The following is a 25,484-nucleotide window of genomic DNA, read 5'->3' as shown; positions in this document are numbered from 1 at the left end:
AACATTCCGTATGCGATCCCGAAACGCTTTTTTGTTAAACTTCACAGCTTGTGCAGGGGTTTCTTATGGCACAACTCCAGGAACAGGGTGGCACTGTGGAAACTACTAAATTCGTGTGACAGGGGAGGTATAAACCTGCTGAACTTTGAGTTATATTATTTGACGGGACAGCAGCAATATGTGGCCAGGTGGTTGTCCGAAGAAGAAACAGCCAAAGCCAGGCTATTGTGTAGGGACCCCGCCCCCTTCTTCCTTAGAGAGACAGTGTGGCTGCCAAAGTCAAACATGCTAGGAATGGTGAGACTGCTGGTGCTAGGCTGGGAAATGTGGCGTAGGGCATGGCAAATGGTGTGAAACCCAACCCCATTCTCCCTGCAGGTGCTGTAAGTGGCGCTGTGCGGGGAGGACCCCCAAACGATGAAAGGGATCCGCAGATACTGGGAACCGGTGGGCCTGGCAACCCTTGAAGATGTATGGCAGGAGGGGGTGGCACTGGACTTCCAGAGTCTAGTGGAGGACACCGGGTGCATAAAGGCCACTTATACCAGAATTATTAACCGAGTGCGAGAATGTTGGCCTGAGGCAGCGCTCATGGAACAACCTGATGCAACCATCAAGACGATGTATGATATCTCGGAGGGTGGACATGAAATATCTCGACTATACGAGCTACTGGGTGCTAGGGTGGGAAAAAAGCCGCTCCAACTGAGGCGAGACTGGGAGGGGGAAATGGGAGAACCCATGTCGGATGGGCAATGGGACAGAGCCGAAAGGTATCATAAGAAGGTGTCCCGAAATGTGAGGCTTCAGCAGATTGAATTGTATGTCACTCATAGGGCATACATGACGCTCAGTAAAATTGCCAAGTTTGGGGGCCCAACAGCACAGAAATGCCCACGGTGCGTGGAGGAGTGGGCAGGGATGCTGCACATGTTTTGGACTTGCCCAGAGGTGTGGAGGTTTTGGATAGAGCTGAAGGCATGCCTCGTGGAAAAAGGAATTACTTCTGGAGGTGGAGTCAGCTTGGGCATGCATGCTGGGGATTTTCACCAGACCACGTAACTTGAAGCACATCAGTAAGATGAAAGACCTGGCCTACATTCTGGCCAAACAGAGAATTGCAATGGGCTGTAAGGTGGCCCAACAGCCCAACGGCCGAGAATTTAGATGTGGTGGGCGGACCTCATGAAATGGGCAGAGGCAGAAACGGCTGCTTGGTACGAAGCAGTCAGCAGGGGGGAGGAGGAGGTGGGACCCCTGATGGCATGGAGACAACTGGTGGCCTCGATTATAGGACCCCCCCAGGCTGACCATAGTGAAGATGATGCGGAAGAGATAATTGAAGTAGACACGCCTGAAGATAAGTAGGACAGTGACAAGTAAGCAGGGGTTCGAGTCAAGGGGACGGGCCGAGGAGGACCAAAATTTAATTTGTAAAATAATGATGTGAAGCACAAATGTGGAGGTCCTCAAAGTTTGTAATGTTTGGAGTTTTTGTTGATAAAACAATTTAAAAAACAAAAAAAAACATTGTAAATAACAGCTGGGAAAGCTATCAAAGTTATGGGAGCCTAAGAAACCCGAATGTGTAGACACCCTATGAAAAGGTAATTGAGGAAGAGATATGAAAACATTGAATTAAGGCTGAGAAGGCAACAGAAGGTATGGAGCTCTGATAGGACAGGGTGGACAGATGCCCTATGTTAAAAACCTAGATGAAAGAAAATAACTTGAAGGAGGATAACAGAACTTTGGGGAAAACCCAATGCCTTGAAGGAGGATTTTGTTTATTTTTGTTTATAGGAAGTCCTGGAGGAATGGAAATGCCATTACAAGAGACAGTTTTCTTTATTAACAGGAGAGAGTGCAACCCATACCTTGATACCAAGACTGGGAAGAATATCCTGTTTTGGATAAAGGAACTTTGAAACCCAAAAACAAACCAAGTATAAATTGGGCCAGTCAGATGCCCTGCTGAGGCTAGTCTGACAAGAGGAAATAGTGTCTGGAAAAAGATACTGGACATGCCACAAGGTACACAATGAGCATGCACATGAATAGATTCCCTTTAAAAGTAGGCCTTTCTGTCCCATTAGTAGTTCTGCAAATGTTGTATATGCCTCTATTCAGTTGTCGACAACTAACCACTAGTCGACATACACCTTCCTGCCTACTCTTTGCTCTACTCATCAGATCCTTGCTAGATCCCCTTTAGCTCCACAACATCCCTTTGATGTGGCAGGATTGCTATGCTATGTTATGCAATCCTATGTTATGTTATGCAATGCAATGCTATTAGGCTCTCCCGTATAGTAAGGTCTCAGACCCTCCATGTCACCTCCCTCTGCCTCCCTGTGCCTGCTCTACACCCAGCACCCCAGACAGGCCAAAACCCCTCAGAGAACAGAGGACACATCAGACCTTCCCTTCCGCTTATTCCCTACAAGTTTAGCACTAGCCCCATATATGGGAGATAACAGAAGGGGTTTCTGTGAATGCCACTTATTCATAATACAACATGATGTCCCCACAGGGCTGCGTCACAAGGTCACAAGTAAGATGTCGACAGTTCTTGCCACATGTCTGTAATGTCGTGCCAAGTAACATCCACATTGTGAAAGTACAGAAACACATAAGTGTTCGCCTAAGATATGCTATATGATATGATAGTTTATGATATGATATGATCGTTTATTTGCATAGCACCTATACACTATGTGTTTCAAAGCGCTTCAAGGCAAGGGAGGGAACAAGGGAAAAAATACACACAGTGAACATTCTTACATGGCCTTGAACAATAAGAATGTGAAATAACTATCGTACTCGACCTTTGCGACATTTCAGATAGTGCAAGAGCTAAGACACAGAAAGGAGGGGAGTAGGTGGGCAGGAAGGGAATAGACAGGTGACTAACGTACTAGGCCTGACGGCATTTCAGATAGAGCCAGAAGATTACAAGAGGAGAGGGGGAGGAGAAGGAAGGAGAGGAACAAAACAAGCGACTAATGTACTAGGCCTGACAACATTTCAGATAGTGCTGTAGAGGGAGGGGAGGATGAGATACAAGAGGTAGGGGGCAGGAGACAAACAATGTAGCTATCATACTATGTCCGAGGACAATTCAGATAGAGTAAGTGCATAGAGCAGGAGAGGGAAGGGGGAGAGGAGAGAGAGGGAGGAGGAAGAAGGGGAGAAAGGAGAGAACAAGAGTAAGCAGGGAAAAGGAGTGCAGAAGCAAGAGGGGAGAGACAAGATAGTTGCAGAAGTCGGTAATAACAGAGTATTGCAGGGAACAGCAAATGCAAGAGAGGATTCAGGATGAAGATGGGAACATCATGATACAGGATCACCATGAGATTGTGATGCAGGGGAAGTCCGGCATGAGAATAGAGACGGGAGAAGCACCATGCGTCAATGAGTCCAGAAGTCCAAAGTGCAGGGCCAAACTTGAAGCTGCATTTCTATAAGGTTCCAGTGCATCTGAACTGCAAAACTGCAATGTTCAGCCAGTGGGTCTGCATCACTGTTCTCGTCTCAGGCAGTTCCTTGAATCTGTATTTCTGTGAGGTACCCATACATCTGAAATTCAAAACTGCAATGTTCAGCCGGTGGATCTGCATAACTGTTCTCATCTGAGGCTGTTCCTGGAATGGCCAGCATAAACCGGCACTCTAGGGTGGGAGTCTAGAGAGAACTCCTTGTGCTGACTGCCTGAACACCTGCATGCTGTTGTCCCTGCTGATACACAGTGGTGTGCTTGGGATGTGGCCTCCAGACAATCTCTGTTGCAGAGCACGACCAAGAACCTGCTTGATTTTCCTCAGACGGAGTGGTAAAAATCAACCTTCCGCTTATGGCACTTTGTTTTCTCGGCACTGCACATTATTTTGACTAAAACTGATTTGCAATGTCTTATATGCTCTTTCTTTCCTTACATGCCCTGATGTTTTGTGTTGAGTATTTGTATGTGATAGCAGGATGGCAGAGAGTTTCAGCTCGGTCGAGAGCATTTATCGTGTTTGTCTACAGTCTGTTGTAGGCTTCTAGGTGCTTCGCTGTAGAGATAAAAATGAATAACTAAGAATGAGTGCAGTAAGCTACATTGCGTGTAACAATTTCTTTTTTTTATTAGCCATCTACTGAGAGATAAATAGTATTACACGTTTGTTTACAGTTTGTGGCAGGCAAATAGAGAAACATATAGTGTCCCATACTGTCCCATAGCATAGCAGAGCATTGCCCCTGCATTCGCCCACAACCCCCTCTTTGCTGTATCAGTGCAGCATGATCCGAACGTGGAAAGCGCTGGCACAGCTGTTTAATGTTCAATGTAAAGTCAAGCTCTGAACTACAGAATACAGGATCTGTGTAGTTCTTTTTGAAAAGGCCTTTCTGGTGAACAACAGGGTCTATCGTGTAAATGTATTTACTGTCTGCTTGTCATGTTCCTGTGAAAACTGTTTTGCGTCTACTGCTGTGAGTGTTGTTGCTTCACATGGTTGCTGGTGAAGTTTGATGTATGTTATTGGTTTGTCATGTTAGGTTTAACTGGTTATGTTGCAGTTCGTTTTGCTGCTCACACTGTTTGAAGATGAATTCCGTTCAGGAGCAAATCATAACATTTCATAGACTTATTTTTACTCCAGTGGCGAGTCACATTATCAACAGTGAAGAGAAACATCTGCACGTCACTTCACTATATGAAAAACATCTCATAATACTATTTCAAAATGTTTGCCTCCACCTCTTATATATACATATCTCCTCCTTATCAAGCAGTATTTACCACACACGGTATTCATGTTAAATATTGCATTTGCTTTAATATAATCCATATATTGTAGTATGAAACAGACTGCTTGAAAATACCAACAGTTTTTATTGTTACTGCCACACTCATAAGAAGGGCCTCAATAGGGAAATCTTTCTAACAATGAACATCAGATGAGACAAGATATGGCGCTAGATTTAAAAATGTACAGAGAGGCAGACAAATAGAGTAATAGATCCTGCAACTAACATAGTCCAAATAGCAGAGTAGGTGACTCTACAACCCCTAATTTGGCATAAATAGTAGACTGTGGGAAAATAGGCAACACACCAGGAAGCCAGCCACACTGAGTCCTAGTCTTCTCTGTCACAGTCCACTTTATCTGAGGGTGAGGCATGTCCAGGAAGCAAGTAACCACACTAGCCCTTTAATTCTTTCACTGTCAATACAGTCACACTCAATGCTTTCCTGAGGACACGCACATTTGTATAATTCCCGAGGTCAGTAAAACGTTAAATCAAAATAAAAACCGTAGGCCGTGGCACTTCCCTGGGTTTAAAGCACCTAACTAATTACATGTAATCCTGTTAGTAACACCCAAGCAATACTCTATTGGTTGAAGAAACGCGTTATATTGTTAGGTGGGAATCCATGTCCCGGTTGCAGTAGCTTTACTACCAGCATTGTAGTGCCAGCATCAATGGTTCCCTTTGCTAAAACCGTGACCCACTATTCTCAAGGGATGTCCTGTGGGTAGTGCAGGTAGAAGTAGTGTTCCGAGGGCATGGCCACAAGGCATGTCTGTCTTGTTACTTGTAAGCCCTGAGGCCCATGGGCATATGGCGTGATATAAGAAATAAAATAAAATAAATAAATACTTTGCTGCAAATAGTGGGCAAGGTTTGATCTTTTATTAGCTGCATATGCCACCTTGTGGCTCATAGAGCAATGGCACGTTGATTAAAGTAAAGTTGGAGGCTGATAAAACCGAACACGAAAATCCCACTAAGCCAAATGCGAGGACTTTTGCCAAATCGCCCAAAATGTTTCCACCTGTTCACATATCTTCCCCTTCTTCGTGATCCGTGGCCCAAGACGGTGACGATGTGCAGGTATTGACTTAGGGCAAATCATCTTCTTTTGACAGTGGTAGACGCATGATTATTTGCCCAGAGAACGAGGAGTCAACACCTCCAGCATTCTCATCCCGGCCTGGACTCGTAAGCTGACTTGGGCTCTGAATTAGAGGACTCCATCGGCTTCGTCTGGTTACACCCCAGAGCGGTGTGCCTCTACTACTTTACACTTACACATGGGCATTCGCCTTAAGATTTCAGGAGGACACTTGCACGATGTATGATATCTATTTTTATCAGTGGAATAGTGTTACATTTTATGAGGCACTGGTTTAGTGCTTAAGCACAAATATTTTCCTGCTAACCAAACATTGTTACAAACGGGTGCCTCGTTTTCAGATGAGCACGTTAACGATTTGGAGCTCCAGTGAACATTGTGTGGATTATTTGCAGACTGGACCGTCTGAAATGTTGAAATATGTCATGTGGTTACATCACACAACTACCTGTGAATCCTATGGCCTTTGAAATCAATGTATTTGGAAAATCTTGACCTATTTCAATAGACCCAAGGACAACAGATAGAGAGGGAAAGGAAGCACTGCACCACTAGCCTCAACCCAGAGGGCGAGAAACAGAATGTTTTATCATTACACACTCCTCACCAATACACAGCGGGAAGCACAATGCACCTTAGCTACAACTAAACAATAGCCCCAAGGAAGTTCGTCCCACGGAAACCAAAGAACCAACGGGAAGAGAGCCATGACAGGAGGAAACAAACGATTCAATACACACTCACCAAGACGGATGCACTAGGACGCCACATCAACAGCACTCCGACCCTGAACCTTTCAAAGCCTCAACCGACCATTGTCACGCTAGATAACAAGAGAATAGATATTACCAACCCAGTCCCACACCCAGAGAAAAGGTTCAGACAAACCTATAACTCCATACAATCATCAGTACGATAGAGCTGGATCAGCGCAGCACCAGCAAAGCGAGACGGCCCACGAGGAACCAGCAACAACCCAACCCACGGTGATACAACTCTAACGGAACCAGAAGTATCTGAATCAGGATACAGACCCCACTAACCCAACCCTCAATCTTCTGCATACTTAACCCACACAAAGCCACAAAACCATATCTCTCCCAGCAATCCGCATGCACTTTACCACACTGCATCAACAACACATAAACATCACCTATAGCACTCAAGGTCTCGCCCGATCCGATACTAGCACCAAAGCTCAGCACTCGGTGTATACCGAGCTGAAGCTGCCAACAGCACACCAATTCTCTCACTCTCCTTCTCCCCTCCTCCCGACTAACCCTACCCATCCTTCCTGTTTACAGATCCGCCAGAGCGCCTGGGGACCAATTCCGTTGGTGACGGTGCGCTATATAAGTACCTTTAATAACATTTCATTTGTTGGCCCCATTTCGCCAATAAATCTCCCTGGGTTGGGAGGTTGGCCTTGAAGGGTCAGTGCAATTCAGGGCAGGCATTTCAGCCACACCAGCTGACGCTTCACTAACGTGCATTGGAAAATACCACGAGAAACACACCCGATGAGATCAGGAGCTGCGCCACTGAATGAATGACTGAGTCAAAACTTAATGGAGCACAAACACAGGGGCACACGAAAGAGTCTGTGATCCACTTTCAGCAACTCCATTATTAGGTGCCCAGTAGTCCTGTTCCCCTCTGACCAAACATTAACAACATGAGTGCTTGGGAGAATATAAAAATTCCAATGATAAACATATTTAGATGCGCACATGCTAGCACTAATAAAATGTTTAACCTTGTCAAAAATTAAACTTAGTACAGCGACAGTTTGATGTCATGTAGTCACCATGCAATCAATAACTTTAAGTACAAAAACAACCAATACAGTGACAAACATATATTGCTAAATGAAAAATCAACTTACACATCTCGCGGTGCTTCCATCCTCTCCAGGCCTGTTCCCCTTTGCTGGGCTTGAGGTTGCTGAGAAATGATGAAACAGTGTTTACTGTCATGAGAAGACACCGTGTGCCGAGAGTCAAAAGGGTGAGAAATAGCACTGCAGTAATGAACAGACTTTTCTGCAATGTGTATGATCTCATTGCAGACGGCTTCCTGCGAGGGTGGGCACGGCATCCAAAACAACCCACCAAAGGACAGAGAAAAGAGGGGAAGAGGTGGAACATTCCAGACGCATCACATTAGTCCATCAAACAACAGTGTTGGAGGTCCAGGTAAAGTCCAAGTGATGAAGTGCAGAGGGGGGTCCCGGTGTAAGCATGGAAAAACAGGTGACAGATGGAAGAATTGTGAATTTAGTACACAGCTTTGAAAAGAAAGAACTAACACGAGGAATAGCAAATAGGAAGGGCTGATAATTAATAGCACTCGTCTAGTGGCAGAAAGCGGGTAGGCGTTCTAAATTCATGCACTAAAATCGGGCATAGGGGATGCAGGCGAAGGCACACATTCCAGTTTCTGGGAGATTTATGGGAAACAAATATTGGAAATCAAAATGATACATTTCCCAATTATTTCGTTTCGTTGCAAAAACAATAATGATGTAGTTTATTATTTTCACAGTAATAAAGCAGCTCCCACATTTAGCTTCTAACTATTGAAGGATCTCATAAACAGCGATCTTACCACATAACTCTTTTCAGACTCAGTGAGATCTGGTGCTGCTCTCAATGAATGATGTGAAGGCTGTGGTCACCAAGCAAATGATAAGGGACACATATAGCAAATGTTATTGGTTATCATGAACGAAATGATGCAGAAAATGTTTCTAGCTTCAGGTGGCGGCTATGATTTTATTTTGCTACTGTCAAACTTAAAGGATCCATAAAGTCGAAAGATTTATATACATAACATGCAGAAAGGCAGGACAATGAGTGAGTGCATGGGCGTGCATCGGAATTTACCTTGCTCTAAGAAAGAAATGGCTGCATGTCAAAAACACTGGTTCGTCTAAGATGACTTGTTCTGCTGTCCTAATAATGTTCTTTATCAAACAGCAGTATGTGTTAGGAAGAGTGTGAAAAGGTGGGCACCTGGGCATGTGATGTGCCTTCTAGATCACATGTGCACATACCTGCTGTGTGGTGAATGTGATCTTTAATGCCCAGCAAGAAAGGTGCCCTTTGTGGCATGAGTAGGGAACTGGCAGTAGTCTGGTGTTCCAGACATAGGGGAAACAGAGTAAATTATTAAAGTTAAGGCCTATGTCCCTTACTTATAATGTTTACTGTTTTTTTTTTAGATGGTTGATCTGTTCGCTGGATTGGGGTGCATATTTTTAAGGAATTGAGATGTGGATATACATCCAAGCGATTATTTGGGTATACGTGACAGCTGGGAGACCTGGATACTGACTCATCCCGCCTTAACACTTGACAAGTAGTGACATGTCAGTGTGATTGCCCATTCGATTATGATGCATTTATCCCTGGTAATGGAATCCTGGAACCCGTTTCAAATGGACAGAACCTCTTTCTTGGGAGAGTGGGTAGATGTTGTCGGTGTGGCGGGAGAATGCTGAGGAATATCGCCCAAGCACAAAGGCGAAAAGTTACAAAATCAAAATGACAACCCATCGTAAAGCGTGCAACAAGACAGTGACATGCGAATCCAAAGTCTTCAGAGGTTGCACTGCACGAAGCTATGAACATCTAATTTTAATGAAGATAACCTCTGTCTCATGGGATGGTGTATTAACTATTTCAGTACCCGGCACATTGGCTCTGGATACAATCAAGATATGTGTGTTCACTCCTCTGTCAAACTGATATTCTGAGTGATTTATCTGCAAACCGTGCTAACCAAATTGGTTTTGAGGAACTAGAATACAGCCCAGTGGGTTGGGAGGCAAAGGCCAATATTAAAATAACAGGCATGAAAGCAAGACACTAAATTAAGTTAGTGGGCAATGTGAGCTCATTATTATTATTATTATTATTAGGTGTTTTATACTGCGCCGCTCACCACCGTAGTAATCTCAAAGCGAGTAAGCTTTGTCCGAGATAAGTTGCATTCACTACCACTGATAACAGGAGCTTAGTTTGCTTAGGATGCATTAATCAGAGAAATGCATTAACCCAAGTTAATAAATAATTTCACGCTTGAATGACATTTCCTATAGATCGATTGACGTGCAGCATGAATTCAGATTCCCCAAACTGCTAGTGGCAGTCAATACTGGGGGAGGAGGGAGGACAGTAACAGTGGAACATACATGCATTTGTGATGTTGCAAGTCTGAAAACCCCTGCGCATTGTCCAGTACGTTCATTTGCACCTTGTACATTTTACAGAGGTGAACATATATGTGAATATGTTGGGTTCCCGAGGATGAAAACCCACATTGATTAATCCAGGAATTGTGAATTATGAGTGTAATTATAATTATGATTGTTCTGGTATATCTGGTATGACCCCGACCTAGCTTCACTTAAACATAAGTGTAGGGCGGCTGAGAAGAAATGGAGAGCTTCTTGTTCATCCTCTAAACTGGCCTGTCGCCTGCTCCAAAGGCAATACTGACTCTCTGTCCTCACCAAGAAGAGAGTCCACATTCAAACCCGTGTCTCTGCGGCATCTATGTTTATGTTTATGTTTAGCATTTGTATAGCGCACCAGGTACCCTAAGGCTTAAGGGCGCTTAGAAACAACAACACACAAACAGTACAGAAACAAATAAGAACAGAACCAAATCCAAGACAGGCTCATAAGCAGTAATCATACACAGGTCAGGTCCAGCCTACGGAGGAGGTATTTTATAAAAAGAGTGCAGTTTTCAGTCCCTTTTTAAAAATTTCCACAGATGTGGTGGTCCTCAATGTAGCTGCCAGCGAGATCCACTTAAGGTGGGCTGCCGAGATGAAGGCTGAGTCTCTGGATTTTTTTGTTTTGAAGCGTGGCATGGCCAGGGTTTTTGTTTCATCCGATCGAAGGGATCAGATGTTATTTTTTACTGAGACTAATTCTTTCAAGTAAAGTGGCATGACTCCGTGTATACAGTTATGAGTGATAAGGAGAAGCCTAAACACGATCCTGGCCTGCACCGGTAACCAATGTAGGCTGTGCAGAGCCTCCGACATGTGATCTCTTCCTGCTAGGCCTTTCACTACCCTAACTGCGCCATTCTGTATGACCTGTAGCCGATGAACATCCGATAGCGTCAACCCCACAAGTAGACTACAACAATAGTCGATCTTAGAGCCAATTATGGCTCTTGCAAGGGTTTCGGCACTGGATTCCGATATAAAAGGTCTGAGGCAGCAAAACAACTTGAGCAAATATGAAGCCGATGAGACCAGATTATTCACTTGTGCATTCATATTCAAATTTTTGTCAAGGTAGATGCCTAGTGTTTTCACCTTACTCATAACCTCAATATGGCAGCTATCTATGAGGAAAGATTTATAGCTGGATCGTAGCTTATCTAATTTAGCCTCTCAGCAAGTGAGTAAAAGCTCAGTTTTGGAACTATTGATGGCTAAACCGTTCAATACCATCCAATCCTGAATCTTTTTGTATATTTCATTAATTCTTGATTCATCTTCCGCATGGGATCCAGATATGGGGATGACACATTGAGTGTCATCCGCATAATTTGCAAATATGATCCCCTCTTTCTCAAGCATCTGGAAAAAGGGAATCATGAATATATTATAGAAGCACGGCAACACGCAGGCTCCTTGAGGGACCCCATACGTAAGTACAGTCTAGCAACTCGGCCAAACTCTTTAAAATCTGCAAGGAGCTGGCCAACCCTGCTGTAGTCTCTACCCCTCCTGTTGCCTCCCAGGCTCTTTGCAATGCCCTTGCCTCTCACTTTATCTCAAAAACCCAGGGTATCCTGTCCACCCTCTCCTCCTCTCTACTTCCTCTCCCCTCTCTGCCTTTGCATGCTGACCCTCCTTCAGCCACCGCCACCCTTTTTCTCGTCCTTTCCTCTTTTCTCCACTGATGAGGTTGCTAGACAAGTCCGATCTACGCAAGCCTCATCAAACAGGTCCACCCCTGTTCTTCTAAAACCATCAAGGACCACATTGATACCCTTGCTCTGGCCCTTGCTGATTTCTGCAACCTCTCCTTTGCCTCAGGATCCTTCCCCTCCCCTCTGAAGCACTCCATTGTGCATCCTCTTCTCAAGAAACCCACAGCTGATCCTTCTTGTCCGGCTATCACCCAATTTCCATTACTCCTTTCTGTGCAAACTCCTGGAAAAGCTGCCCATCTCTCAGCTTAACCTTCATTCCGATTCCGTTGGCTATCTCCACGACCACCAGTCTGGCTTTGGAGCTGTCAGAAGCACAAAACTGCTCTCCTGAACATCCGTGAAGATCTTCTCTACAACCTTGACTCTAACATTCCCTCTGTCCTCTTCCTACTCGATTTCTCTTCTGCCTTCGACACGGTCAACCATACCATCCTGCTCAACCATCTCTGTGATAACCTGGGTCTCACCGATCAGTCTCTGGCCTGGATGACCTCTTTCCTCTCTGATCGACCCTCCCAGGTCCAACTTGGTTCCTTCCTATCATCTATCTCCCTCTCTACCTGTGGTGTTCCCCAGAGGTCTAAACTCTCACCCTGGCTATTTAATCAATACCGGGCAACTCTTGCACACTGCATTGCCTTTTTCTGCTCCAATTTCCAGTGCTATGCTGACGACACTCAACTCCTTTTCAGGCGGCCCTCGGCCACCTCCTCTCCTTCTCTCATCTCTGATTGCCTAACTGCGATTCAAGATTGGTGTGCCACCACCGATCTTTGTCTGAATGCCAGCAAGACAGAGATCCTCTTCATCGGCACACCTTCACCCTCCTTGCCCTCCCTCTCTGGCTGGCCTCCCTTGGCCCTCCTCCTACCCCCACCTGCGAGGCTAAGAACCTCAGTGTCATCTTTGACTCCACACTTTCCTTCTCCGCCTACATCTCTGATATCTCTAAAAAGTCAAACTTCCTACTGCACATCCTCAGGGGTATTCTGCCTTTCCTCTCCTTCCCACAGAAGCTCACTAGTTTGGACTATTGTAACAGACTCTTTCTAAATCTACCTGCCTGTACTCTCCGCCCTCTGCAACTAATCCTGAAGAGGACGGCGAGACTTGTCCTTGGAATCAAGCCCTGGGATCGTATCTCTCCGGCTCTGAAATCTCTGCATTGGCTCCTAGTGAATCCAACGATTAAATTCAAAAGTCTCTGCATTGTGCACAAGGCTTTCTGGGGCCTGGGTCCAAAATACCTTCAGCTCTCCCTCTGCAAATACCTCCCCTCTCGAGCTCTTCGCTCCTCTGCCTCTAACTCCCTCAGGGTCAGTCATTTTTCTTAAAGAAACAAGCTGGGGGTAGATCTCTGTCTTCGGCTGGGGCCTCCCTCTGGAACAGCCTCCCTGCCACTCTGAAACTTGAGGAGAACCATCTCCGGTTCTGGAAGCACCTCAAGACCTTCCTGTTTGCTTCTGCCTTTGCCCCCTCTCTCACCTGCTGATCTGTTCGCTCGGCACTGTGCACCTGGCCTACCCTCTGTCTTCCTGTTCCAGGTACCTTCTCACCCTGCCACCCTCCCGCACTGCCTCCGGGCCACCCCTTGCACTGGGGTCTGTATCTGTACCCATACAGTCCCCCCTTTTCTTCTGCACTTATCTGATATACCCTGTCTGCTGCCTTAAAGCCAGCACTTGCTGGCTGCACTACCACTGTTTAGTGCTTTTATAATTTATTTATTTATTATTATTTATCTATTTCTCCTTTGCTCCGCACTCTCCACTTCTCCCCCTTCCATGCACTTTTCCCCTCCCCCTCTCCCATGCACTTGCGTGTTCTCAATGTCACTGGGCCTAGTAAGACCACTGTTTTGTTCTCCCCTGTTCCCCTTCCTTGCCTTCTCGTGCTCTGAAACACTCGCGTACGAACGCAATAGAAATAAAATATCAATATCAATATCAATAACACGCTTAAAACCAGAGATCGTTTTTTAAGCGTGGGATCGGAATTCGAATATGTGCTGTGCACCAAGCATAGTGAAGAAGCACAGAGCTTCCTGCTTTCATCATTGCAGGCTGCTGTACTTTGAATCGTTCTTTCCCAAACCCCTACATATCCAGTCTTTCCCCTTTGTGAAGGTCTCAACAATTACACATTCTGTTAGGGTTGTTGGTTAAGGGACAAAAATAAGAAAAAAAGGCACATCTGAGGCTCTGTTTACTGGGGTTGGTTCTATTTGTTGGGCGCTGCACTGTATTTAAGGAGTTAGGTGTACCTAGGCAAAGGTTTGGAGCAACTGGGTAAGTCAGAGACCTACCTACAGCTGGGTCACAGTTAACATGGAGAGTGCACTAGTTAGAAATATACATAGGGTGGAATTCTGACTTATGTTAAATCTGAGAACACATTGCCACTGTGGTGTGCAACCTGCACTGATCCTCCTAGTAAGGCTTGGAGATCCCTTTGACTGTATTAAGTACAAATCCTTGCTGAAGAATTTGCAATCCCTATAACAAGAGCTGGTGACCCACACTGTACTTGTGTGCAGCAGGAATAGAGAAATGGAGCAATAGGCTGACACTTATGCTCATTCTGGTGATATCAACATCCTATGTAGATGCAGATTCACATCAAGACAGGTGACACTGTGTGAAATGGTCCTAACTTAACAATTTACAGTAAGTAGGGTCTGGAGTGTGACTACTGTGCCTATGGTACTGTGCTCTTAATAGAGAATGCACATTACCTATGGTGGATACCTTTAAAATAATATGTCAAACATTTTTATTTTTTTTAAAGTGATTGGCTATGATGAACTTAGTAAAGTACCAAGAGAGATACTGAAATTTAGTCTAATGTTGGATGCATTTTTGTGATATATGTAAGTATTAAATTTGTATCTGTATTTCTGTGATATCACGACAGTTTAATTGATTGTTTGTTATGCTTTGATGTAATATTGATATCCAAATACAGCTTGTTTTGATTTGATATGTCCGAGTACACCCTAAATATATTTCATGCACTGCAGTCACTGGTGCAATTACTGATAACATGTATGATGTCAGGTAGTATGGGCTCAGTTATGTGTCCTAGAGTTATCTTGAATTCGACAGACCATGAATGTTTGCAATTTTTCAAGCAGTTGTTTTTTGAGTTAGTGACTGTAGTTTCCATTCATTAATTACCCCTAACATTTCACTGTATATCTAATTAAGTGAGGAGAGGTTCACTGTTTTACGTGACAATACATTTATAAAAGGGGGACATTGAACACTTTTTTAGAGCAAAAGTTATACTTAAACTTTGTTCATGTATTTACTAGTCAGAAAATATATTTCTGATGCTTGTTAATCTGCTTAGAATCACATGCTGTGCATATGGTCCGATATCCAGTGGTAACCGCGGAGTATTGCATCTTGTCTTTCGGGGACCGAAAGGGGATGTTGGCATAGGCGTGTCTGTAACACTATCCCTAACGTGACGTGTAGTGTACCCAAAATCCCTCACACGCCGAGGTCCATCAGATTGATTTTTTCCGCCCAGATAACTGGTCGCCCTGTAGCGGAGCTCTTACATAAGAGACATTTGGCCTCATTACAAATCAGGCGGTCTGGAAATAACGGTTGCAGTAAACCCGCCGCCACCGTTGTTTCCGGACAGCCTGATCCCGACTCCTGCAGGCGGGAGGTGATGCTGCCGGTGTTTCCATGATCCCCATTCCCATTGAGTCCAATAGGGCTCAATGGGAATGGGGATTAACACCATTCCGCCTCCGTGATTCCCAGGAAACCGGGGTTGTAATGCCCCGGTAATTCCGTGAATCACAGAGGCGGAATGGTAATACGAGTACGGCGGTAACTAGGCAGTTTTACCGCCTCAGTTACCGCCGGACTCGTAATGAGGCCCATTGTTTATCTTAAACTGACTTGTCGGTTATTCCCCCTTAAGTCATTTTGACGGCAAGAACAACTTCAATGAAGACTGTGGGGGACTTGTCTACGGCGGTGGATTTTGGCTCCTAAGATCCGGCGGCTGAAGCATCCACGTGGCCGGGCCCTATGGCCGGCCTTTACAGTAGGGAGAGTGGGGTCGGGGTGGCCATATTTCCGTTATGTCTTTCCTCTTTCCCCGTCTTTACCCTCTACGTCTGGTCATCTTTCCCTTTTGCTATGGAAAGGACTCATTTTAGGTTCTGCCCTAAGTGTAGGGTCAGATACCCGTGGAAGGACGAGCACAGGACGTGCAACTCCTGTCTCCCCTTAGATCACGACGAGAAGCGGTGTGCGGCTTGTAAACTCCTTCGGCATAAGACCCTTAAGGAGCGCTGTGTAAAGCGGTGGGCCGCGTATGGTATGTCCCGGACGGAACCCTCTTCCCCCACCGCAACACCCCCAAAAGTGACGGGGGCACCTCCGATGACCAAACTTCCATTGTGGATGTGATAGACCTCGAGGCGGACACTCCTAGGTCTGCCGCGCCCATCCCTGACCCTTCCAGGCCTGACTGCGGTCTCGCCTCAGGGGCAACACCCAGCGACAGGGGCGTACAAAGACATTGCACTGAACACACAACCCCTCCACCTATTTCGACGGGTACGTCGAAAAAGGTGAAAGCACCAGCAGGGCCGTCGAAAATTTCGGTGGATTCCTCGGATCGTTCAGATCCAAAGCCTTCCCCGCATCTGCAGCAGCGTTTGACGACTGAGCATCCCAAAACAAACAAGGGTGCTACCCCTAAATCAAGTTTACAAGTCGAAGCACGGAATTTTGATGCTTTGACCATCTCGAAAGGACCGGTAGGCCCAAAAACTAAGACTAGGCCTGAAGGCGAAAAACCTACCTCTAGGCCCTCTAACGCAGCGGTAGGTGGTACATCTACAGATAGACCTTTGGAACCACTATTTCACGCCGATTCAGTGGAAATCGAACACAGTATTGCAAGAATTACTTTGTCAGTTGGGCTTATAACTATTCCGTCGAAAACATGGGGCAGGCCGCGGACAAATCTATAGATACGCCATAGGGCCCCAATTCTCGCGATAACTACGAGGACAGTCAAGAGCCTCTTTCCAATACCCAGAGTGACAAATTTCAGCGTCAAGGGGCGGAAGACAACGTTTTTCCACCCGTAGGCCCTTCTAGTTCCTCTAAGTGGACAAGGGAGATATTTGAAGGGCGCATGGATCAGCTTGAGAAAATTATTTATTTTTCTGAACATCCTTCACCGAAAAGATCTCGTGGCAAACCTAATCTTAAATCTGCTTCACAGTTACAAGAGGATCAACCCTCAGTCCCCGTCCATTATGAAGACATCATTCATATGGATACTTATCAGGACATTTACAGTGAAGATGAAGAATCTTCCTTCCTGCAGGGCTACAATGAGGACCAGGCGGATGCCACAATCGGGAAGAAACACACCAAGTAGGGACAGACCCGTGGACGCTCCCCCAACAAGATAAGGACACTGATGTTCTGTGCCTGGATTCTCCACCGTCCACCCCGGCTCGCCAGGCCTCACCTATAGACGACCAAATGGCCTTCAATGCCATGTTAAGGAAGGCAGCAGATCACTTTCAAATCACTACTCAAGAGGCGGTGCCTGAGCAGGACTTTGTAGAAGACATTCTTAAGGAGAAACCCCCCTCTAGCCAGGCCATTCCCCTCCTTAATTCTGTTAAGAGAAGATTGCCCCCCTTCCTGGTGTCACCAGCTCAGACCCGGGCAGTAAACCCAAGAGTAGAAAAGTCATTTCAGCCAGCTCCTTCGGACCCTCAATACATTAAAGGGTACACCACAACCCATTCCCTGGTGGTGACTACCACCCAGAAACGGCATGGGTACCCCTTGCTATGGGGGAGGCGCCTCCAGATAGAGAATCCAAGAGGTTATATGCGTTAGGTAAGCGGGTTACCTCGGCTGCCGCATATACCACGCGCATAGCGAATAACACTACACTGCTGGCGAGTTAGGCAGACACTCAATGGAACCTAGTACAGGAAGGTCTCCAGGAGGTCCCGGAGCCCATCAGGTCCAAGCTTCTCACTATTGTGGACGAAGGCAGGCAAGTGAACCAGAATGTAATGAAGAACACTCTGGACACGGCTGAAACAGCAGGCAGGTCTCTGGCCTAGGGAACCTTACTTAAGAGGCACGCTTGGCTTTGTACCTCAGGGTTTAAGCCTGAGACACAGGCTGCTCTCATCATTAAACCCATTGAAGAAACCAACCTCTTCGGAAAGGCGGTCGATGAGGCCCTAGAAACAGCCAAAAAAGAGCATGAGACTCTTAAATCCCTGCAATAAATTACTCTAAGACCTTCCCCCCAGAGGGGAGGTAATTCTTGTTGGTCCTTTCAAGGGCAGTCCTGTGCAAGTCCGAATAACTATGGCACGGGAAACTTTAATGCTGGACAAACATCAGGAAGCCCTGCATACTACCCACCAAGGGGTCAGCGACGCGGAAAAGCCACTGGTCGGGGGTGCTTAACATCTTTCCTCACGGCATGGAGGGGATAACTTCAGACCAGTGGGTCATAAAGACGGTCGCCCACAGGTACTGCGTGGAATTCGCCCAACCTCCACAATTCAGACCATCACGCTCACGGCACCTCTCACCGGACCATCTGTAGATCGTGAATCAAGAGGTGGAAGCGCTGCTGGGAAAGGACACCATAGAAGCTGTCCCTATTCTTCAGGTAAACAAGGGTATTTATTCAGTGTACTTCCTTGTACCCAAAAAGGACCTCACCATGCGCCCTGTGCTAGATCTGCGCCCAGCGAACAAATTCACAAAACCTCAAAAGTTTTGCATGATAACACTAGAGGAGGTGATCCCACTGTTGAAACAGGGGGACTACATGGCAACATTGCCCATGACAGATGTTACTTTCATATTTCAATGTTGCCAGTGCACAGGAAGAACAAGTTACTTCTTACCTTGTAACGTTCTTTCGACGGTATGTTCCTCCGACGTATTCCTCATCTTAGATATCTCCTTCCAGCTCTGCTGGCCTCAGAAAATTTTTTCTCTAGAGGGCGCTGCGCGTCGACGTCCTCCGAGTCAATGTCCCTCGACAGCCGCCGTATCGACGTGGACGTCATCCTGCCTATAAAGGCCGAGCGCAGCGTCCGTTGCTCAGTTCCGTTTTGTAGCCCACAATAATACTTTCTGGACTAACTAATCACGCTGAAGGAGCGTAAGCTGCAACAACAAGGGAAGTAGAACTGCGGGGATGGATGGGAGGGTCGATGAGGAATACGTCGGAGGAACATCCCGTCGAAATAACGTTACAAGGTAAGAAGTAACTTGTTCTTCGAAGGGATTGTGTCCTCCGATGTATTCCTCATCTTAGATAGGCTCCCATAGCAGTATTCTATTATCGGAGGAGGGAGTACTGACTTCACGCTGTCTTCTATTGATGAATAGAATGCAGTACAGCCCTTCCAAACCTAATCTCTTGACTGGAGGAGGAATCCAAATTGTAAAAACGTGTAAAGGTATGGACAGACGACCATGTAGCAGCCGCACATATGTCTTTAACTGGCACGCCTCTTTTGAGGGCCGAAGAAGCTGCAATACCTCTCGTCGAATGAGCCCTAAGGTTTTGAGGGGGCTCTTTCCCTGCCAGTTTATAACATTCCAGAATGGCTAGAATGATCCATCTGGAAATGGTCTGCTTAGTTATTGGTAACCCCAGCTTGTGACCTGCGTAACCTACAAACAGCTGGTCTGCCTGTCTTATCCTGGCTAGTCTACTGATGTAAAAACTTAAAGCCCTCCTAGGGTCTAGCCTGTGTAACCTCTCTTCCTCTTTCCCCGGGTGAGGAGGAGGATAGAAAGATGGTAGGGTAATCTTCTGAGTGATATGGAATTCAGAAACCACCTTTGGGAGGAAATTAGGCTTCACTTGCAGGACAACTTTGTCTTTGTGAAATATTGTGTGAGGGGGTTTACAAGAAAGAGCTTGTAATTCGCTCACCCTTCTAGCAGATGTAAGTGCTATTAATAAAACAGTTTTAAGGGTAAGGAATCTTAACGAACAAGAATGGAGAGGTTCGAAAGGTGTACCCATCAGGAAAGTTAGTACTAAGTTTAAATCCCATAGGGGAATTTGGAATGGTCTTGGGGGATAAACATTGGTTAACCCCTTTAGAAACTGTATTACCAAGGGTAATTTGAAATAGGATGGTTCTTCCGCAGTACGCTTAAAGTTGGATAGCGCTGCGAGATAGCCCTTAATGGTGCCAACTTGAAGGCCTGAATTTGCCAAATGTAGTAGGAAGGACAAAACCATTGGTGTACCACATGAAAAAGGGTCGATATTCTGTTTTCTACACCAGCTGCAAAATCTGTTCCAATGGCAGCGGTATAAAGACTTTGTTGCTAGCCTCCTTGCCGAAAGCAACACCTCCATAACATCATCAGGGAGGTCCCAATCCTTGTACCTCAGCCTTTCAGAAGCCAAGCGTGAAGGTTGAGGGTTTTGATGTCTGGATGGAGAACCTGACCTCCCTTCTGTGAGAGTAGGTTCTCTCTGAGTGGAAGTCGAATTGGAGGGCAGATGGACAAGTCTAGAAGGTCCGGGTACCACGTTCTCCTGGCCCAATCCGGGGCAATTAGGATCATGGTTCTCCGGAATCTTCTCAACCTCCTGATCATTTGAGGAATGACAGGGACCGGTGGGAACGCGTACAGAAGCGGAAACTCCCAGTCCACTATGAACGCGTCTCCCAGAGCTCCTCTCGGGGGAAATTCCCTTGAGCAGAACAGGTCGCATTTCCTGTTTAGGCTGGTGGCGAACAGATCTACCTGAGGGGTTCCCCAAAGGGCGAAGATCTCTTGAAGGACTTCCTGAGCTAGCTCCCACTCGTGGGAGACTGTGTTCTGCCTGCTCAGAGCGTCCGCTGTCAAGTTCTTCTCTCCGGCTAGGTGAACTGCCGATAGAGAGATTCCTTCTTGGATTGCCCAAAACCAGAGCTGCATCGCCTCTCTGCACAGGGGTAGTGATCCTACGCCTCCTCTTTTGTTGAGGTAATGCATGGCCACTGTGTTGTCTGTCATTATCAGGACGCTCTTCCCTTGTACAGCTGGCAGGAACGCCTTCAGCGCAAGTCTGATGGCTCTCAGCTCTAACAGGTTGATATGTAGTCTGGACTCCGATGGAGACCAACGACCGCTGATGGTCAAGTCGTTGCCGTGGGCTCCCCACCCGTGAGCGAGGCATCCGTGACTACTGTTATCTCCGGCCAGGGTTGCCAGAACTGTTCTCCTTTCAGAATGTTCTCCTGACAGGCCTACCACTGAAGGTCTCGAGCCACCCTGCCGGGAACCTGAAGAAGATCTGTCATTCTCCCTGAGAATTGTGACCACTGAGTCCTCAGTGCCCACTGGAGGGATCTCATTCTCAGGCGAGCCTCTGGCACTAGGAAAATGCAGGATGCCATGAGGCCTAGCAACCTCAAAAAGTCGAAGGCTGGGAGACGTTGGGCATGTTGGAACTTGGTAACCATCTGTAGAATATCTTGAGCCCTCACCTCTGGTGGCGAGGCTTTTCCCAGGGAAGTGTCCAGGATCGCTCCTATGAACTGGAGTCTCTGCGATGGTATCATTTGTGACTTCTTTAAATTGAGGGAGAAGCCCAGTCTGTGAAGGAAGTGGCACACGTGATTTAGCTGGATCTGAGCTTGTTCCGGAGAAACAGCCCTGATCAACCAATCGTCCAGGTAGGGGTAGACTTGAATCCCTTCCCTCCTTAGACTTGCAGCCACTACCGACATTAACTTGGTGAAGACCCTCGGGGCGGAGGTCAGCCCAAATGGCAGCACTCGAAATTGATAGTGAGAGTTGCCAATTGCGAACCTCAGGTATTTCCTGTGTTTGAGATGGATTGGCACATGGAAATAAGCGTCCTGAAGGTCCAGAGATACCAACCAGTCCTGGAACTGAAGGGCCTGGAGGATCTGAGAAAGAGTGACCATCTTGAATTTGTCTTTTCTGAGGAATTTGTTCAATTCTCGCAAGTCCAAGATGGGTCTCAGTCCTCCGTCTTTCTTTGGAATGAGAAAGTAAGGGGAGTACCAGCCCTTGTTCCTCTCCACTACAGGTACCGGTTCTATGGCACCTTTCTCTAGCAGGTCCCAAATTTCCTGCAAGAGGAGCGGATCTGGAGCTTTCTGAGAGCTGATCCCCGGTGGATGACTCTGAGGTATACGTAGGAAAGGCAGGCAGTAACCTTGTGCAACTGTTTCCAATGCCCAAGCATCTGACGTGATAGCCTGCCATACCGCCAGATGTTGAGTCAACCTGCCTCCTACAGGTGTCCTGTGAGGGAAGTCCTCAGAGTGGTTTTGGGGCGGCTGATGCAGATGCCGATGGTAAAGAGGTACCTGCTGTTGCTGCGGCTTTTGAATATCTACCCCGTCCACCTCGGGTAGTTCTTCTTTGTCCCCTTTGAGCCGGTCGTCCTCTACTTCTTCCGAATGCGGAGTAGAAGCGAAAGGACTTGCCCCTCGCAGAGGTTCCTGTGGGACGAAAAGGAGTCTGACGGATTGCAGCTCCTAGGGATTTTGCTGCTGCTTTTGAAGTTTGCAGTTTCTCTAAACTGTCATCCGCCTTTTTCCCGAACAAAGAAGAGCCATCGAATGGCATGTTCAAGAGCCTGGCTTGCACATCTGGGGCAAAACCAGACTTTCTCAACCAAGCGAATCTCCTGGTTGATGTACTTGCCGCCATTGCTCTGCTGATACTGTCAGCCGAATCAATGCCCGTCCGGAGGGATTCACACATAGCGTCTTTACCGTCCTGTATAATATTCAGGAACGCATCCCTTTCTTCTCCCTCCGGGATGCAGTCAGCCGCTGTAGAAGCACACTCCCAAAGTGTATGGCTGAACCTAGCAAGGGTGCAAGTAGCATTAACAAATTTTAACGCCATGCTACATGCTGAAAAGACTTTCTTTGCCATAGCATCATATTTTTTATCGTCCCTGTCCTGTGGGACGGTAGGATAAGCAGTCTTGACATCGGTAGAGGATGCTGCCTATACCACCAGACTTTCTGGGGATGGGTGTTTAGACAAAAACTCTGGGTCTGTAGAAGATACCCTGTACTTTGTAGACAGTTTTTTATTTACTGCTGGTACTACATCTGGGGTTTCCCAGTTTGTCATGATCTTTCTCTGAAGAGCTTTATGAAAAGGCACCACAGGATCCTCCTGTGGGCCTTTGTCAAGAATATCCGTGAGGTCATCTTGTTGGAAAGATTGTGAAGGTGCAGACCACCCCATGAACTCTGTGATCCTGGCCATTAAGGCTCTATAGGGGGTTTCAGCATGCTCCCCCGGGTCTGGCTTAGCAAACTCCACCTCAGGGGAAGTGTCTAACCCACTTGCCTCATGTAAGGAATCATGAAGATCCTTTAACCTGCTCTCTTCAGAGGAAAATTCCTCTCTAATTGGGGTTACAGGTCCCTGCAACACAAATGTGTCTTCCTGTTCAGACAATTCACCCTCTTCCAAAATTGAGGACATAGTTCTCAATTGTTCTGAACTCATAAAGGGAGTAAATCCCATTTCCAAGGCAGAGGGTGCCGAACTTGTCATTATCGGCCTCGAAAACGTCGATGTCGTCGACGCCGACGTCGAAGGCTTCGAGCGTGGCGTTGAAAACAAAGGCGGAGGCCTCGAAGACCTCGACAGAATTGGAATTCTACTCGACAATCTCGAAGCCATCGACGTCGAGGACCTGGGGATAGTCACTGGGTGTGTCGTAACCGTGACTTTTCTTGGCGTCGACGCCGGTGTCGAAGCTGGCGTCGAGTCGACAGACCCGTGTGTCGAAGGTCCCTTCGACAACGGCGTCGAAGACATCGATCTCGACGTCGATGGAACCATCGTCAACGGCGTCGACGGAACCTTCGAGGAAGGTTTGGAGGTCATAGTCCTACTCGAGGGTTCGAGACGCGCTCGAGAGGTTTCCTTCGCCGGGTACTGCGACTCGCGGCGTTTTCAACCTTCGGTTCTTTCAACCAGAGCATCGCTCTCGGCAGTCTTCGAGGGGGTCGAGGCCGCTTTCTCGAAGACGCTCATCATATTTTTGCGGAATTCCTCCCATTCAGCCCGGGAACTATGTTTCGTGGGGCAAGGGATTCTTTTTGGCGAAACAGAGGAAGAGGAAGACGGAGAAGGGGATCTTCTACGACTCCTCTTCGAGTGCTTCGATCTCGAGGAGTGATGAGACCCACTCCGAGACCTGGAGCGCGAATGGTGACGGGGAGACGAATGTCTCGACTTCGTCGACGAAGAAGAAGCTTTAAAAGTATTACCTTTCTCCAGCTTCCCCCTACGCTCCTTCAGGGCCTTAGCTGTCATGGACATACAGTCCTCGCATTCCGAACAATGGTGTTCAGCTTCCAAACACCACAGACAAACTCTGTGAGGGTCAGTCAACGACATCTTTTTCCCACAATCTCGACATTTCTTGAAGCCGGATCGAGGAGTTGTCGGTTCCGACGAGGAAGCCATCAAGTACGGATCGAATGACTCGAGGTAAATAGGATTAATCTGACTAAGAACTGAGCAACGGTATTCCGAGGCACTGAGTAAGTGCGGAAAAACGTAACTGAGCAACGGACGTTGCGCGCGGCCTTTATAGGCAGGATGACGTCGACGTCAATACGGCGGCTGTCGAGGGACATCGACTCGGAGGACGTCGACGAGCAGCGCCCTCTAGAGAAAAAAATTTCCGAGGCCAGCAGAGCTGGAAGGAGATATCTAAGATGAGGAATACGTCGGAGGACACAATCCCTTTGAAATAGGGCATTACCAATTCAAAGTACTCCCCTTCAGCATCGCCTCTGCGCCAAGGGTGTTTACCAACGTACTGGCAGTAGCAGCAGCACACCTGCGCAGACTATCCGTCCCGGTGTAACCTTATCTCGACGACTGGCTCATAACAGGGGACTCGTACAACACATGTTTTTGAACACCCAAAGGACCGTAGACCTTCTGTTCAGTCTGGGATTCTCCATCAATGAGAAAAAATCCAGTCTAGTCCCCAGTCAAGTAAAACTATTTCTGGGGGCTCTAATCCAGATGAAAGACGGCCTCGTCTTCCCATCCAACGAGAGGGTTCAGAACATGCTTTTACAGATCCCTCAAAATGTACCCAGTCGTGAGGTGATGGTGCGCGAACCCATCTATTTGCTAGGGATGATGGCATCATGCATATACTTCGTTCTCCACGCACGGCTGCGCATACATCCCATGCAAGAGTGGCTCAACAGCCATTGGTGTTAGGCCAGCGGACAATGGGAAGATCTGGTAGATGTCTCACCAGCCCTCGTTCTCTCTCTGCGGTGGTGGTCAACGGAAAACCTTCTGAAGGGGAAAACCTTCACCACTCTTGCAGTGGAAGCTACTCTCATGACAGACACATCTCTCACGCGGTGGGGGGCTCACCTGCTTCAGCAGACAGCGCATGGAGTGTGGTCCTCACAAGTAGCGTCCAACCATCTCTACCTCTCCTGTCCCCTCCCAGGCCCTCTGTTCGGCACTGCCTTCACATTTCGTCTCTAAAACTCAGGACATCCTGTCCTCTCTCTCCTCCTTTCCACCCCCTCCCCCCA

At 47.0% G+C, this 25,484-nt stretch overlaps 1 protein-coding gene across 15 annotated transcripts in view; it reads right to left on the bottom strand.

The window, feature by feature from the left end:
• Positions 1–25,484, bottom strand: part of SORBS1 (sorbin and SH3 domain containing 1) — an 862,221-nt gene that overhangs the window by 62,176 nt on the left and 774,561 nt on the right. For 7 of the 15 annotated variants that reach the window (XM_069610579.1, XM_069610580.1, XM_069610589.1 and 4 more), the window contains one exon: positions 7,791–7,849. In XM_069610579.1, coding sequence (XP_069466680.1) covers positions 7,791–7,849 — 59 coding nt within the window. Of the gene's footprint in view, positions 1–7,790; positions 7,982–8,512; positions 8,573–25,484 lie in introns of all 15 variants that reach the window. The other 8 variants (XM_069610575.1, XM_069610576.1, XM_069610578.1 and 5 more) reach the window with 2 other exon arrangements.

Source organism: Ambystoma mexicanum, chromosome 8 (assembly GCF_040938575.1).
Source record: "Ambystoma mexicanum isolate Mex_15411 chromosome 8, UKY_AmexF1_1, whole genome shotgun sequence".
In the NCBI taxonomy this organism is placed as follows: domain Eukaryota; kingdom Metazoa; phylum Chordata; class Amphibia; order Caudata; family Ambystomatidae; genus Ambystoma; species Ambystoma mexicanum.
This window is presented reverse-complemented; position numbering and strand designations above follow the sequence as displayed.